The following is a 15810-nucleotide window of genomic DNA, read 5'->3' on the forward strand; positions in this document are numbered from 1 at the left end:
TATTGGCGGACCTCATCTTGTGTTCAGCCTGAATGTTCATCTATGAAGTCCTTGCAGATCTTTCTTCCTTGAGCCCCAAAGTTATTATACCCACTTTTATATAAATAAGGATAAGGTGTAGGTGACTCTACAACTTCTTTTCCCTTCCCTATGGGAGTTTGCTTTCTCCTAGCCATTTCAGTCTTCAGTATTGATGTTCTGTACTTGAGTCTTGTGTGTGGAAGACTGAGTGTTTGGGGTTGTGGTTTTATAGGCTAAATCATTTAATGAGCTGGTTGAAGAAGGTTTAACTAGGGTAACTTAAATACTGGGTCTTCCCTTCTGATGCGTCTAGGTGGACTTAAAGACTACAACTACCAAGACATAAGGGGATATACTGCTAGAATCCAAGGTATACTTTTCAAACAAATAAGGATTGGGTAAACATAAGGACTTCAAAGTACAAGGACTGGATATTCAAACAAGTGCATATGTAAACAAAACAAGGGTACGCACAAAACAATAGCAAAACAAATATATAAAAATCAACATAAACACATAAGGACACATAACACAAGTAATGGATTCCATTAAAATAGATAGGGACACATAAACACAGGTACTGGATTCCATAACACATAAGGGACACATAACACAACCATTTGTTTCTGACATCATATCCCATTTGTTTGTGACATCATAAGCATAACCATGATCCAAAACAAGCAAAACATGCAAAAAACACCAAAATATGCGAGCAATAACTGACCAACTACTGTGTCTGGTTAAGTGGCTCTTGTACTGATGCTGATATACTTTCATTTCTTGGAGGAGTTGAAGGTGTTTCTCCTTCTCCTCTAACTCCTATCTCTCCCCTGGTCCTTGCTCCTCTCCCTCCCCTAGTCCTTGCTCCTCCTCTCCCTCTTTGCACTGGGGTTGCTGCTTGCTCTTGAACTAGTTCTTATTGTTGTTGTGCTGCTCTTCCTCCTCTGGCCTTACCTCTTGATCCTCTTATCCCTCTTTGTACTGGGGCTGCTGCTTGCTCTTGAACTTGTTATTGTTGTTGTTATGTTGCTCTTCCTCTGGGACTTTGAGGTTGTTGTTGCACTGGGGCTTCTTGTTGCTGCACTAGTACTTGATGTCCAGATGTTGCTTCATCTTGCACTGAGACAGTTCAATTAACATAACATATAAATCCACAAAACATTCAATTAAACTTACCCTTCCTTTTCTTAGAGTTCTTTCCATATTGGCCATTCTGTCTTAGTGCACATGTGATTGCATTGTGGCCAAGTTCTCCATATTTTTTGCATTTCCTTTTTGTTTTGGTTGGTTCATCTTCTCCCCTGATTCTCTATTTTCTTGGCCTTCCTGCCTTTCTAGTTAGTTCAGGAGGCGATGCCAACTCTTCAGGATCCTCCTATTAAGAGAAATACCAACATCAATATTAAGTTATCGAGTGTACTTATAATAAAGGGTAAAGAGTACATAAATTAGGGAATCTAGTTGACTTACTATTTCTGGCCATTCCTCAATGTTATCAAGTGGGTAAAGGTAATTTAAATAAGTTTGTCTAAAAGCCTCAACACTGAAGTATGGACTACAATATCTGCCAACATAGTAAATAGTAAATTAATGTGAACATTGTAAATAGATAATTATTTAATTAAAAGAGAAAAACAAGTGTCTTACCTAGTGATAAAGATAAAATTGAATAGCTTACCTACGGAATGAACGTTGAACTCAAAACGTAAGTAAACTAAAACTATTTACGTGTCTATTTTATCAAAGTTTCAACTCTCAATTCTATCGAAATAGAGTGGAGTAACAAATTTGTTCCACTCCTAGTGCTCTAGCATGGATTGTTTTCTAATCTAATTAGTCGTTTTTAAATCAATGAGAGCTTTACGAAGGTGATTACTACGATACTTACTGAATTTGATTACTTGAATTTAACTACGAATGCTATGGAAATACGATTGTTTGAATCTAGATAAAGAAATTATAGGGGAATTGAATCCACCTTGAATCCAACTTAACAACCTAGCGTAGAATGTTGTATCTCAATTCTCACGTTCTCACGGCGAGAATTTTGAGTTCTAATCCCTAGTGTTCGTGGCATTTCTACCGAATACTAACTAGCATGTGAGGTCGTCTACCCATTCTCATGGCGAAACACGACCTTCTAGAGTGGAATAGATTCTACAACCAATTCTATACTAACCACTAAGTTTTCATCAAGGCTTCATCAACCCCTCTAATGGAGGTTTCAGGCTTGAGTCATCAAACTAACATTTCCCATTGAATCTAAACTAAACATAATGTAAGAAATTGAAATTTACTTACTTAAACAATAATGATTAAAATCTAATTACTAACTAAGAAATGGTAACCAACAATAATTAAAACAGATCTAATAGATTGAAATACACAATTCGAAATTGATAAAATAACTATTTTATTTATCTAAATCAATCAAGAACAATGATTCAAAGATTTAATCTAAAACAAGAATTGAAAATGGAACTAAAACTTAATTTAATTAATAAAACTAGATCTAGAATTCTATATATTAATTTAGGTCTAACTAGCTACCATTAACAAAGAGCTAAGCTTTTGTTTTTATACATTCAGATCCAAAAATCGTGCATAGGCTTAGAGCCATGTTTTGGGCCAGAGAATCAGGCCCAAAACCCAATTCATTCAGTCCAAAAAGGCATCTTCAGCTGCAGTTGACCTCCACAGATTTTTCATCCACTTCTGCTCCTCTGATTGGGTCAAGGCTTGGACCATTGGAAATCTCTTTCCGAGCCGGTCGTTTTGACATAAAGTAGGCCCCATTCCGAGGTCTGAGTCCAAAGATACGGCCTTTGGGAGTTCTCACGACTTTGAGTCTTTGCTTTTACGCCAAGTTGACTTTGACTTTTCAGCCTTGACCGGGCTTTAGAAAGGCTTTGTCTTCTTGAATCTTGGCCTTTAATCATAGAACTCCTTAGAAACCAACCATTGCTCCTTTATCTCGCTAAAGTGGCACATTTCTGCACATAATGGACTTTGCAACCTGAAATGCATAAAAACACGTAATCAGTGCTAACTCTTACTCACATAATTGGTCTAAAAGTATGTCTGTTACAGGGTTAAAACTACAGTTTTGGGCTCTTATCACCTAGCCCACTTATCCCCCTCCTTTGTCTGATGACAGCAATTCCATGTACACAAGGTACTCCAGACAGTTGCCACTCAATACATGTGCATCCAAGCTTCACTAAGTCAACTGAGTACCTTGACCCTTTCTTGGTATTCACTACTAAGTATTCAATATCACTTACAACCCTTACCTCATACCAATTGTACCTCATCTCCCTTTTCTTTATCATAAACAACATATTTGGAACAACATCACCCTCAAGTAACTCCATAGAAAGCTCTCTTCTGGTATACATCAAATTCAATAAATCTAGGTTGTATTGGTCAATAAAATGGACACAAGGTTTATCTCTTATGTGAAGTATCCATGAATTGAAAGACTCACTAAAATTGTTTGTCAATTGATCACACTTTGATGTCCAATCAAAGTGTGCCCTAACCCAACAACTCTTTGGCTCCCTGTCCAACCAATCCAAAGCTTTGCTATAAGTTTTGTTAATGACACCCAATATCCTTGTAAATTCTTGTACCTTGTATGCCTCTGCTGCTCCCCAAGCCAAATTCTCCCACAACTCACCACGAAAAGTTTTTTTAAAGTTTTGGTACATGTGTCTGAAGCAGTATCTACAACATATGCACCAATCAGTCAAACTTCACAACATATGTTAATATTATAAAACTCCACATCATAAAACATGTATTAAGAAAACAATACATCTGTAAAGAGCATGTACCTGTGATTTGAGTCTGGAAAGTACTCAGCTACACTAGCTAAATATCCCTTTTGTCTGTCACTCATGAATGTCATCTTGTCCTTATGCATGTCTAAATGTGACTTCATCTCACATAAAAATTGCCTCCATGTATCCTTGTTCTCTGCTTTGCATATGTAGATACCAAGAGGGAAAATTCCATTCATGGCATCAAGTCCTGTAGCTGTCAAACAACACCCTCCATACTTGCCTTCGAGAAAACAACCATCAAGACCAACTATTGGCCTACACCCATTCCTCCACCCATCTAGTGATGCCTTGAATGCAACTAGAACACCAATGAAATTATAATTGTATTGCTTCACAAAGTATTTGGAAATACTACCTGGGTTTCTTCTCATAATCTGCCTACACATTTCTAGGGCTAGTTTGTAACCATTCTCATAATTTCCATGGATTGCTTCAAGCATTTGTATTCTAGCATTCCAAGCAGTCCAGTAGGATATGTTAATTCCAAACTGTGAAAACATCTCCTTCATTATATCCTTTGGCCTGTAATCAATATGGTCTCTCATTTTTTCTAAAAGTGCTTTAGCAACCCATGGTGCTCTACACTCATGTTCTTCTCATCTGCTTGACATGTATGTTCATCATTATAACTCCTGAGGATGAATGTGTGATTATGTTTTTTAGTAACACTAGCTATTATAGCCCAATCACAGTTAGGAACTTTACACTTCAACTCAAGTCTAAGTCTGTCATTTCTCACTTGCTTGGTACTAAACTTATGCTTGATTGGCATTGTTTTGAAGAAGTCCCTACAAACCTCAACAATAGCCCATGACATCCTAGGCTTCAACTCACATATCCCAAACTCTTCCACCACTGGGTCTGCAACTTTTGCCATCTCCTCTACCTCATAAATGTTTTTATTTAACTTCACAGCATTGCCCAACTCAGTACCTTGTATTTCTTCTTCCAAATTTTTAACTTCTTCATCCACCACAATTGGAGCAATGTCTTTATCTAACTCATTATCTGAGCAATCACTATCTGTAGGAATGTAATCATAATCTGCATCATCACTTTCACAACTATTATAGCATGTATCCTTTTTATTGCCAAAAACATGTCCAAACCTATCACCATACTTATGCTGATCATCTTCAGTGTCACTTCCCCCATCACCACCAACGTCCAAGTTCTTTTGTATATCATTTCCCCTATCACCAACATTTAAATCCTCAATTACATCACTATTATCAAGGGTATTATCAACCATATGATCTTCTACATGAGCCTCCAATTCTTCAATATAGGCATGAATATTCTGAGTACATAAGTCATGATCTATGGGATCTAACTGAGACTCTATCACATTACTATCTGGCATCACAATATCTTTTTCACTATTGCCTTCATGAACAACATCTTCTAAGATAGGGTCCTCTAAGATATTGACTTCATCATGAACATCTTCTTCACTCTTGTCATCATCAGAAATCTCAAGGACCATTGGCATTCCATTAGGTCCTAACACTAGTTTAGTAATTAATATGTTAAGCCTTGCAGACTTTCTTACAGGTGCTATTGGTTTAGGTTTTATTTTCTTAGTGTCAACTGGTTTAGTCTTTTGAGTGGGAGTTGATTTAGGGTTTTGAGAGGGAACTAAAGTAGTGGGAATTGATTTGGGGTTTATGGATTCTGTTTTGGTTGTTAGAGGTTGAGACACATATAAATGGTATTTCTTGTCTTCCTCAGGCTGAAGCTCATCCCATACATGCGACATATGTGTAGCATGTGTTATCTTACACATAAACCCAACAATTATACAATCAATCTGGTATATAACTCCTTCACCAACCAATTCTTCCACATCCGTCTTCAAATATTCCAAACAAAATTCATCCCCATCTATTTCGATTTCCACTTTCTCACCACCTTTGTAATCACTGCCTCTAATTTCACCAGCTTTGAGTTTTCCCCAACCACCATCATAATGAATGACAAATTCTTTCAAGCCTAACAACAATTTAGGATCACCCATAGTTCATTGCAAAACAAATATACACATACAATCACAAACAGAACCCCCAAATTCCAAATGCTGGTAATTATCAATTAGGTTATAGTCATACTTTTTAATGTAAATTTAGTTTTTAGTACAATTTTCTGACGTATGCAACAAGGGTGCAACAACATGCATGCAACAAACAAGGAAAGTTGCAGGAGCATTGATTAACAAACAAAGGGAAGTAATGTGTCCCTTTACTTTATACATGTGTTGGAGTTTTAGTGAACAAAATGAAATCTAACATACCTGATTCAAATAAAAACACAATTTTTCATCTTACATTATGCAATTTAATATAAAAACATAATTTTTATTACCAAAACAACTAAAAAGCTAAGCATTAAAACTAACCTAACCTTTAACAATGGCAAATAACGGATATCCAATGATCAAGACCCACGATCAATTCAAATATCACCACGATTAGTTCTGTTCAACGGTTTGTGAAGCCCATGATAACCATCCTCAAAATTGACGACGAAATTTGAATATAATGATGGGAGACTAAGTGTTAGAGAGTGAGTGAATGAGAAGTGTTAGAGACTAAATGTTAGAGACTAAGTGTTAGAGAGTGAGTGAATAAGTGAGAGAGAGACGATGAAGATGTTTACCAATAGAGTGGTACCAAAGTCTAACTAACACATTTTATGTCCACTGTGGGTGTTTCCCTCCTTAATTCATCGGGATCAATGAAAAACCAAACTAACGACCAAGATTACAACGAAAAACCAAACCACTAAGATTGTAACACATGGTGTCTAGGACACCTTCAAAAGTGGGACCAAAACCTAATTACATAAAACACGTGAGAGGCACGAGAGGGGTAATATCGCCATATTGAAAATACTGCCAATTTGAATGTGGTCAACTCGGTCAACTGACGGTCAAGAAAAAAAGTGGTGCTATTTCCTAATTTTTTTGAAAAGTGGTACTATTTCCTAATATCGTACTAAAAAGTGGTACCAAAATCTAAAAAACCCAATCTCGATTCGTTTCAACTCTAAATGGAACGAATGAGCTGCCAAAATGATAAGCATTAAAAATGACATCCACTTGGATATGGCAAGTGCACATTCAAACCCCTTTTTTTTAGGGGGTTGAGTTCAACCCTTCCCTCATTTTTTATTATTATTATTATTATTTAATATGCACAAATATACAAGGGGAGATTAACAACACCGAACAACCAGAAGACTCAACACATATAATATCAGGTAACTGTCATGTCGGCTCTGGAGTGAACCCAATCCAGCTAGACTGTGGCTTAACCTTTATGTTTTAGGGGCCTAGGGTGCGGGACGATACCATCTCTGACCGTTGTGCAATGGTCTAATAATAATATTACCCTTAGTACATATGGTATAGCCTCAAACTACCCGAAATGAAATCAAATAGCAAACAACTAGGGGTTGGCCTGGTGAAATCCATTACACGTCTCGAGTAGGCGACATCCGATGTTGAACACGAATCTCTTTGTGCACAATGCTTAGTGCAAAGGGAAAAATAAAAGACACAAGTATATACATGTTGAGTCTTTTAACGTCAAATCCTCAAGACAATTCCCAACCCATGGGACCAACGGCACGATAACGAAGTTTATCTTGCTCAACTGGTGTCATGCAAGTGTATACCTTATACCGGCAAGTATCAGATAGTGATTAAAGACCTAGACAGAAAGGTATTTGACAATGCATACACCACCCCATCCATCGTGCACGTCGTTTACGAGCAAATGTACTATGACCATTACCAATTCATGATGAGTGAGACTTACACCAAATGATTAGCTGAAGTTTGCGAGGAAAAGAGTAGAAAAGAGAAGAGAAGGAAAGATGGGAACTTTTTGCTATCCATTGTTTACTAGAAGGCACGTTTGCTCGATTATCAAAAGACATTTATACTCAGTTTTGAAATAGAGTTGTTGTGGACTACGGTTCCAGCGCTTGCAATGACACACTCTGAGCAATATAAAAAAAAAAAAAAAAAAAGAGGGCCCGGCTACCAAAATGGTGTACTTCCCCTTTTTATAGGCACATGGAGGGAAGTACACCAGCGAATCTAGTACTCTCTGTAGACTATATCTTAGAGAAGAGTCTTTTCGACATCTGGAGAACGCAACTCATGATAATGTTTAAGTCGTTGGCCATTTATTTGAAATTCACTATTATCGTTTAAATTTTTCAAAGACAGTAGAGACAGTGAAAGGACCAGACCATCATGTTTTTAATTTTCCTAGAAAAATGTGTAATCTTGAGTTGTACAACAAAATGTTTTGACCAATTTTGAAATCTTTTCTCAATATGTGCTTGTCGTGCACTCTTTTCATGTTGGCTTTATAGGACTTCGAGACATCATATGCATCACTCCAAATTTCCTCAAGCGCATTTAATTGCAATTTTCGCTTCTTGCCTGCCACATTGGTATTATAATTTAGGCTTTTAATGGCCCATAAAACAGGATGCTCAAGTTCAACCGGTAGATGACAAGGTTTTCCAAAAATGAGGCGGTAAGGAGACATGCATATAATTGTCTTAAAGGCTATTCTATATGCCCATAAGGCATCAGATAATCAGAGAGACCAGTCTTTCCTAGATGGATTAACTGCTTTTTCTAAAATGGACTTCATCTCTCTATTAAAGACTTCTACTTGGCCACTGGTCTGAGGATGATATGGAGTTGCCACCTTGTGAGTGACTCCATATTTCTTTACTAACAACTCAAAAATTTTATTACAAAAATGTTTTCCCCCATCACTAATGATAGCTTTGGGAACACCAAAACAAGAGAAAATATTTTCTTTTACAAACAAAATGACAGTCTTATGATCATTCGCACAACATGTTATTGCCTCAATCTATTTTGACACATAGTTAACATCTACCAGTATGTAGACAAAGCTATGAGAATTTGGAAAGGGACCCATGAAGTCGATGCCCCACACATCAAAAATTCTCACAATTAAAATTGGATTTAAGGGCATCATATTACGCTGAGTAATACGTCCTAGCTGCTGGCAGCGGGTGCATGCTTTGCAATGCTTATGTGCATCTCTAAACAGTGTTGGCCAATAAAACCCACATTGTAGAACCTTGGCCGTAGGTTTTTTACCACTAAAATTACCACCACAAGATTGTTCATGGCAGAAGGATAACACGTCATTGTGTTCCTAGTCAGGAATGCAGTGGCAGATCATTTGGTCTGAACAATACTTGAAGAGGTAGGGATCATCCCAAAAAAAAAAATTCACAGTGGATAAGAACTTTTTTCGGTCAGTACGAGACCAAGATGAAGGGACTTCCTCGGTAACTAGGTAATTTACTATATCAGCGTACCAAGGAGACGAAAAGACAAAATACAAGTGTTCATCGGGAAAGGAATCACAGATAGGTTCGGTATCATTATTGACATCACTAACGAGTCATGATAAATGGTCCGCAACCACATTCTCGCAACCTTTTTTATCTCTAATTTCTAGAGTAAACTCTTGCAATAGGAGGATCCATCGGGATCAACCTCTGTTTTGCATCGTTTTTTGCTAATAGGTAATGAAGCGCTGCATGGTCAGTGTAGACTATTGTGGAAGAACCAACTAGGTAAGGACGAAACTTATCCAAGGCATAGACAATAGTGAGAAACTCTTTCTCAGTAATAGTATAGTTACGTTGAGCTTCATTAAGAGTTTTACTAGTATAGTAAATGACAATTGGCTTATCATCTCAGTGTTGCCCTAGGACAGCTCCAACAGCGTAGTTGCTAGCATCATACATTAATTCAAAAGGTTTAGACCAATCAGGTGGTTGAATTATAGGAGCTATAGTCAGGGCAGATTTTAAGGTCTTAAAAGCTTGTTTGCAATTGAAATTGAAGTCAAACATGGCATCTTTAAGCAGGAGATTTGTTAAAGGTCGAGCAACCTTAGAGAAATCTTGAATAAATCTCTTATAGAACCCTGCGTGTCCTAAAAATGCTCGTATGTCACGAACTATTTTTGGTATAGGAAGGGAAGCAATTTTATCAATCTTAGCTTTATCGACTTCGATTTCGTCCTTTGAAACAATATATATGTCCTAGAACTATTCCTTTTGTAACCATAAAATGGCATTTTTCCCAATTAATAATGAGATTTTTCTCTTCACAACGTGCAAAAACCATTTCAAGATTTGATAGACATCTATCGAAAGAATTACCATATATTGAAAAATCGTCCATGAAGACTTCCATAAAACGTTCAACCATATCACTGAAAATGTGAAGTATATAACGTTGGAATATACTAGGGGCACTGTAAAGGTCGAAAGACATTCGTTTATATGCAAATGTACCAAACGGACAGGTGAACATTGTTTTTTCTTTATCAGCATGATCTATGAATATTTAAAAATATCCTGAATAGCCTTCAAAAAAATAATAATATGCATGACCTACTAAACATTCAAGCATATGGTCGATGAAGGAAAGTGGGAAATGATCTTTACGAGTAACCGCATTAAGTTTGTGAGAGTTAATGCATATTCTCCATTTCATTGGGATACGAGTAGAGATGCATTTATCTTTATCATTTCACACAACTATAATGCCAGACTTCTTGGGAACAATGTGTACTAGACTTACCTAAATACTATTAGAGATAGGGCAAATAATACCTGCATCGAGTAACCTTAAAACTTCCTCCTTTACCACATCCTTCATGGCGGGGTATAGACGACGTTGTGGTTCACGCAACCTCTTTGCATTTTCTCCAAGATGTATACGATGGGTGCACACACTAGGGTCAATCCCCTTAATGTCATCGAGAGACCATCCAATATCAGAACGGTGTTTTTGAATGACATTAATTAAACGGGATTCCTGATCGTCAATCAATTGTGATGATATGATAATTGGGTGACTACCATCTAGATCAAGATGTACGTATTTTAAATCCGAAGGAATAGGCTTTAAGTCAGGGGTGGGAGGAGTGGGTATCAAAGATTCTCGAGGAAAGTCGTATTCCATAGAGAAAACATATTGATGTTCATCCAAATCGCTCGATAGTATGGTAGTAGGGTCAAATATTGGTATTGACTCTAATAACACGTTTACTTCCTGTGTGTAAGCATCGACATCAAATTCAGAAACACCAAAGGAAAGAAATTGGTGTACTTTATCGATAGGAAAAGAGTTTGTTAAATACTCTTGCACAAGGCTATCAACCGTGTTAACCTCACCATCCTTCTCAGCCTCTTGAATTTGTTTTATTAACTTGAACACATTAACCTCGACTGAAAGATTTTCGAATGACATGGTCATGGAACCATCCCTACAGTTTATGAGTGCATTAGCAGTTGCTAGGAACGGATGCCCTAAGATGATAAGAATGGAGTCACAGACAACTTCTGTATCCAGAATGACAAAATCGACGGGATAGTAAAAGTTTTGGACTTTTACGATGATGTTTTCCACAATACCTTTTGGATACTTAATAGAACGATCGGCTAACTGCAAAGTCATGGTAGTAAGTTTAAGCTCATGAAAACCTAGTTGTTTGAATAAGTAATATGGAAGTAAGTTCACACTAGCTCCTAAGTCTAGTAACGCAGTAGTCGTATATTTGTCACCTAATGTGCATGGAACTGTTGGTCTACTGATAAACATAAAATGAATATAGTTTACCTACGAAATGAACTATAAAACTCAAAACGTAAGTAAACTAAAACTAATTTACGTGTCTATATTTATCAAAGTTTCTACTCTCAATTCTATCGAAATATAGTGGAGTAACAAATTCGTTCCACTCCTAGTGCTCTAGCATGGAATTGTTTTCTAATCTAATTAATCAGTCTTAAGTCAATGAGAGCTTTACGAAGGGGAATTATACTACGATGCAATATGAAAAGCAATATGTTGAATGTCACTACGAAATATATGGAAATACTAATGTTCTTGAATCTAGATAAAGAATTAGAGGGGAATTGAATCCACCTCGAATCCAACTTAATCACCTAGAATAGACTGTTGTAATCCAATTCTTACGTTCTTACGGTAAGAATTGCTTGTTCTAATCCCTAATTAACATGGCATTTCTACCAATTATAACTAGCATGTGAGGTCGTCCACCCATTCTCATGGTGAAACACGACCTTCTAGAATGGAATAGACTCTACAACGCTTCTACACTATACAACTACGTTTTCATCAAGGCTTCATCAACCCCTCTAATGGAGGGTTTAGCCTTGATTCATCAACCCATCATTTTCCATTGAAATTGAATACAACATATTACAAAGATTCTAACTTTATGAAATTTAACTAAACAATAATCGAAATCTAATTAATAACTAAGAATTGAATGATAACAAGAATTGAAATTAGATCTAATAAATTGTAAATGACAAAAATCAAAATTGACAAGAATAACTACTATTTTATTTATCTAATGAATGATATTCAATGATTCAAGCAATTAATCTAAAACAAGAAATGAAATTCTAAAACTAAGTTCTAAAACTCATTAATGGAGGCTAATTAATCTAATTCTAATCTAGGTCTAACTATCTACCCTTAACAAAGAGCTAAGCTTTTGTTTTTATACTTTCAGATCCAAAAATCGTGCATGGGCTTGGAGCCATGTTTTGGGCCAGAGAATCAGGCCCAAAACCCAATTTCTTTAGTTCAAAATGGGCTCTTCAGCTGCAGTTGGCTTCGACAGATGTTTTGTCCACTTTTGCTTCTCTGATTGGGTCAAGGCTTAGACCATTGGAAAGCTCTTTCCGAGTCGGTCGTTTTGACATAAGGTAGGCTCAATTCCGAGGTCGGAGTCCAAAGATATGGTCTTCGGAAGTTCTGCTGACTTTGTGTGCTGTTTCTGCCCGTGTTGACTTTTCAGCTTTTGACTGGGCTTTACAAAGGCTTTGTCTCCTTGAATCTTGGCCTTTATTAACAGAACTCCTTAGCAACTGACCTTTGCTCCTTTATCTCGCTAAAGTGGCACATTTCTACACATAATGGACTTTGAAGCCTGAAATGCATAAAAACACGTAATCAGTATTAACTCTTACTTATTATTCACATAATTGGTCTAAAAGTATGATTATTAAGGGGTTAAAACCACAGTTTTGGGCTCTTATCAAACCACCCCCAAACAGCATTTTGCTTGTCCTCAAGCAAAGATGAGAAATTAGAATAAGTAACCAAAAATGGAGTTCTATCTATTCTCGTTTCGCTGAGTGTGATTGCATTGACCATATTCAACAAGGCCTTAAACCACTAGGAATTCCCTAGTGGACGAGTTATAGTCTCGTGAGAGTTTTCCAGTGAAGGTACTCACAAACTTCATCTATACTACAACAACTAAGAAATAAAACTATTGTTTCCTTATTTATGTCTCAATTATCTATACATCTCACTAGCAATGAATACAGAATAATCATGTCGAAACTTAAGCTAATATATGCATAATAATCAATCATCTACAAATAAACATATATACAATGAGTAATGCTATGAAATGCAGTAACAGGTCCGTTTCTGAAACTTTGGAATAGCGTCCTTAAGTAGGTTCTCACATAAAAGTCAAGACAAAAATCACTCTGATTTTTCCACTCAAGTTTTGCTACTCCAGTGTGCAGTGGGCATACTTTACCTTACAATCTCAATGACACACAAGGAAGCCGAAGTTGATCAAACACATCTTCCACTTACTATCCCACTAACCTATTCCTAATTAAGCTAGAGGTCTTTATTAGGTGTTGTGGGGATTAGGAGATGGTTTAAGAAGGAAGGAAATGGATATTCAAAAGGGACAAGTCTGAGATAATAGAGTCTTCATATTATGTAACTAGAGAAAACCTTGTTATTTACTTTTGCTTCTACACTTTGTTTCCATCCTTAGCCATATTTTTTTTTTTTTTCTTTGGCTTTTGACTCCTTTTATTCTATTTTTTTGGAGTTTTTATTTTATTTCTATTTCTATTTTTCTTTTCTTTGGATGAAAACTTCTTTTCTTTATTTTCTGAAGCAATTAACTAACTTTTGTTTACACAGGTTTTTCTCTTCTTCTTTCTTCCTTATTCTATTCTCATACTTATCTAAATTGGGTAGGTTGATTTTTTTTATTTTGTTTTGTTTTGTAACAGGGTAAAGGATTTGTGGTATATGAAAGGGCTAATGAAAGGCTCAGTGGGGTGACTAGCGGAAAATATACTTAGGTCAGAGTTTCTAGCTATATCGATCCAAAAAGGGCCTAAATTCTCTCTTAGGACATGGTATAGTGGTCAATTAAGCAAGTGGACGTGTGATTTCTCTATTCGGAATATACTTATCCCTTGTGTCATTTCTCAAATGTTTCACTCATATAAGGCTTTAGGCTATATTCTCACAGGATTTGTAGAATAAGTACTCTAGCCTAGATTTTAGAAACTTACTACCCAACAATCATAGATACTCATGTAATATATTTATAGATAGATGCAAAGATTATTACCTATATATTAACCTAAGTTTCTAAAAACTATTCTAATGCAAAAGCTACGTGAGACTTCTAGATTATTAATAGCATAGAGAAAGAAACAATACCAATATTCCTAAGTGTATAGCATAAACTTTTTATTTTTATTTTTATTTTTATTTTTAATATTTTTAAGACAAATAATACGTAATATACAACCTAATATGTGCTTAACATTTACATCGTGTTTCTATACCACCCCCAAACAATTTGGGAGAAGGGGGTTAATGAAACAATTCAATAGCACAATTAAATTATGTAACTAACTAATTTTTATAATTTTTAATATTTTATAAATAAAAGTGCGTAATTTACATCCTAAAAGTGTCTAATTTTTGCAAATGTTTCTATCCCACCCCTTAAACAATCGAACACTTTGTCCTCAAAGTGTAAAGAGATAAGGAAAGAATGTACCATAGAAACGTGGCAAAAATTGGCGCACTGTAATGAGAAATATTGTAAAGATGATATGATAATATGAAGCACAATTAAACCGGTGCGCATTTCTAACTAACACAAACTCTCTTTGGAGTAAACATGAAAGCTTAGGGTGGCAACATGATTTGAAATGGATACCAAAAATCATGCCACCCCAAACAAAATTGGAAAACTCTTTTTAAGTTTGAAAATTTTGTTTGGCCTATACTCCAGAAAGTTGGTATTGTACGAAAACTTGGGTCTTTTAAAGTCAGATTCCCTAGACTTATCTAAACATATGTATGAATATGCAGTTTATCATATATCAACAACCGAAATAGTTGTGGATCGTTCCATAAATAAATATCACAGAAAACATATCCAAACACAATCAAGCACCAAGATTTCCTACGACGCAGCCTAGTGGAATGAAAGCGAAGTCGGATAGACCTATAACATAACCGAGCATGCACCTTATGTTTCATCTTTGAATGAGAGGGTGTCCTAGTGAATAAGTGTGGAAAAGTGAATGGTTGTGAAAAATATGGTGGATTGGGATAAGTTTTAGAGGGAAAGCATGGAAAAAATGAGGATGTGGGTTTAGCACAAAACTCATTCATGGTGTAGTTAGGGACTGTCTCAAGTCTGAAAATGAAGGTGTCAAGTGGTTTATCCTTGGCAAGTATTTGTTTACTAGGTGGATTTAAAAATCATGAAGCCACAGGAGAGAAACTAAAGGATCGAGTGCAAACTCGAGGTTCCTTTGAAAAGGTGGAGGGTGGGGAATATTGGTGATGGAATGTGAATGATTCTCAGCTAGAGCTCTCAAGTCCATATCATCAGAAATCTTGATATATGCAAGACATTCCTTAATAGGTGGGTCAAAAGGATCACTGGGATAGAGATTGAAAAATTCATCTTCCGTCATAGCATCAAGGGATGAATGGTTGGTGGCAAAGGGGGACTCGCGAAGTGGTAAAGAAGCGGTGCAAAAG

The 15810-nt window shown here is 36.3% G+C and overlaps 1 protein-coding gene across 1 annotated transcript; it reads right to left on the minus strand.

Annotated features, from left to right (window-relative positions):
* Nucleotides 1-1333: 1333 nt before the first annotated feature.
* LOC147524252 (uncharacterized) lies at nt 1334-4414 on the minus strand. The gene is made up of 4 exons (XM_086574061.1): nt 3861-4414; nt 3262-3750; nt 1495-1588; nt 1334-1399 (listed from the first exon to the last, which is right to left on the minus strand). The coding sequence occupies exons 1-4, from the start codon at nt 4412-4414 to the stop codon at nt 1334-1336; spliced, it is 1203 nt and encodes a 400-aa protein (XP_086430187.1).
* Nucleotides 4415-15810: the final 11396 nt, after the last annotated feature.

Source organism: Coptis chinensis, chromosome 1 (assembly GCF_015680905.1).
Source record: "Coptis chinensis isolate HL-2020 chromosome 1, ASM1568090v1, whole genome shotgun sequence".
NCBI lineage: Eukaryota > Viridiplantae > Streptophyta > Magnoliopsida > Ranunculales > Ranunculaceae > Coptis > Coptis chinensis.

Coding starts and splice junctions, on each gene's coding strand:
- LOC147524252 (XM_086574061.1), bottom strand. CDS start 4,414: ATGAGAGACCATATTGATTACAGGCCAAAGGATATAATGAAGGAGATG. Junction 1,589..3,261: donor AATACCAAGAAAGGGTCAAG/GTACTCAGTTGA, acceptor CTATGTTGGCAG/ATATTGTAGTCCATACTTCA. Junction 1,400..1,494: donor TTGAGGAATGGCCAGAAATA/GTAAGTCAACTA, acceptor TTCTCTTAATAG/GAGGATCCTGAAGAGTTGGC.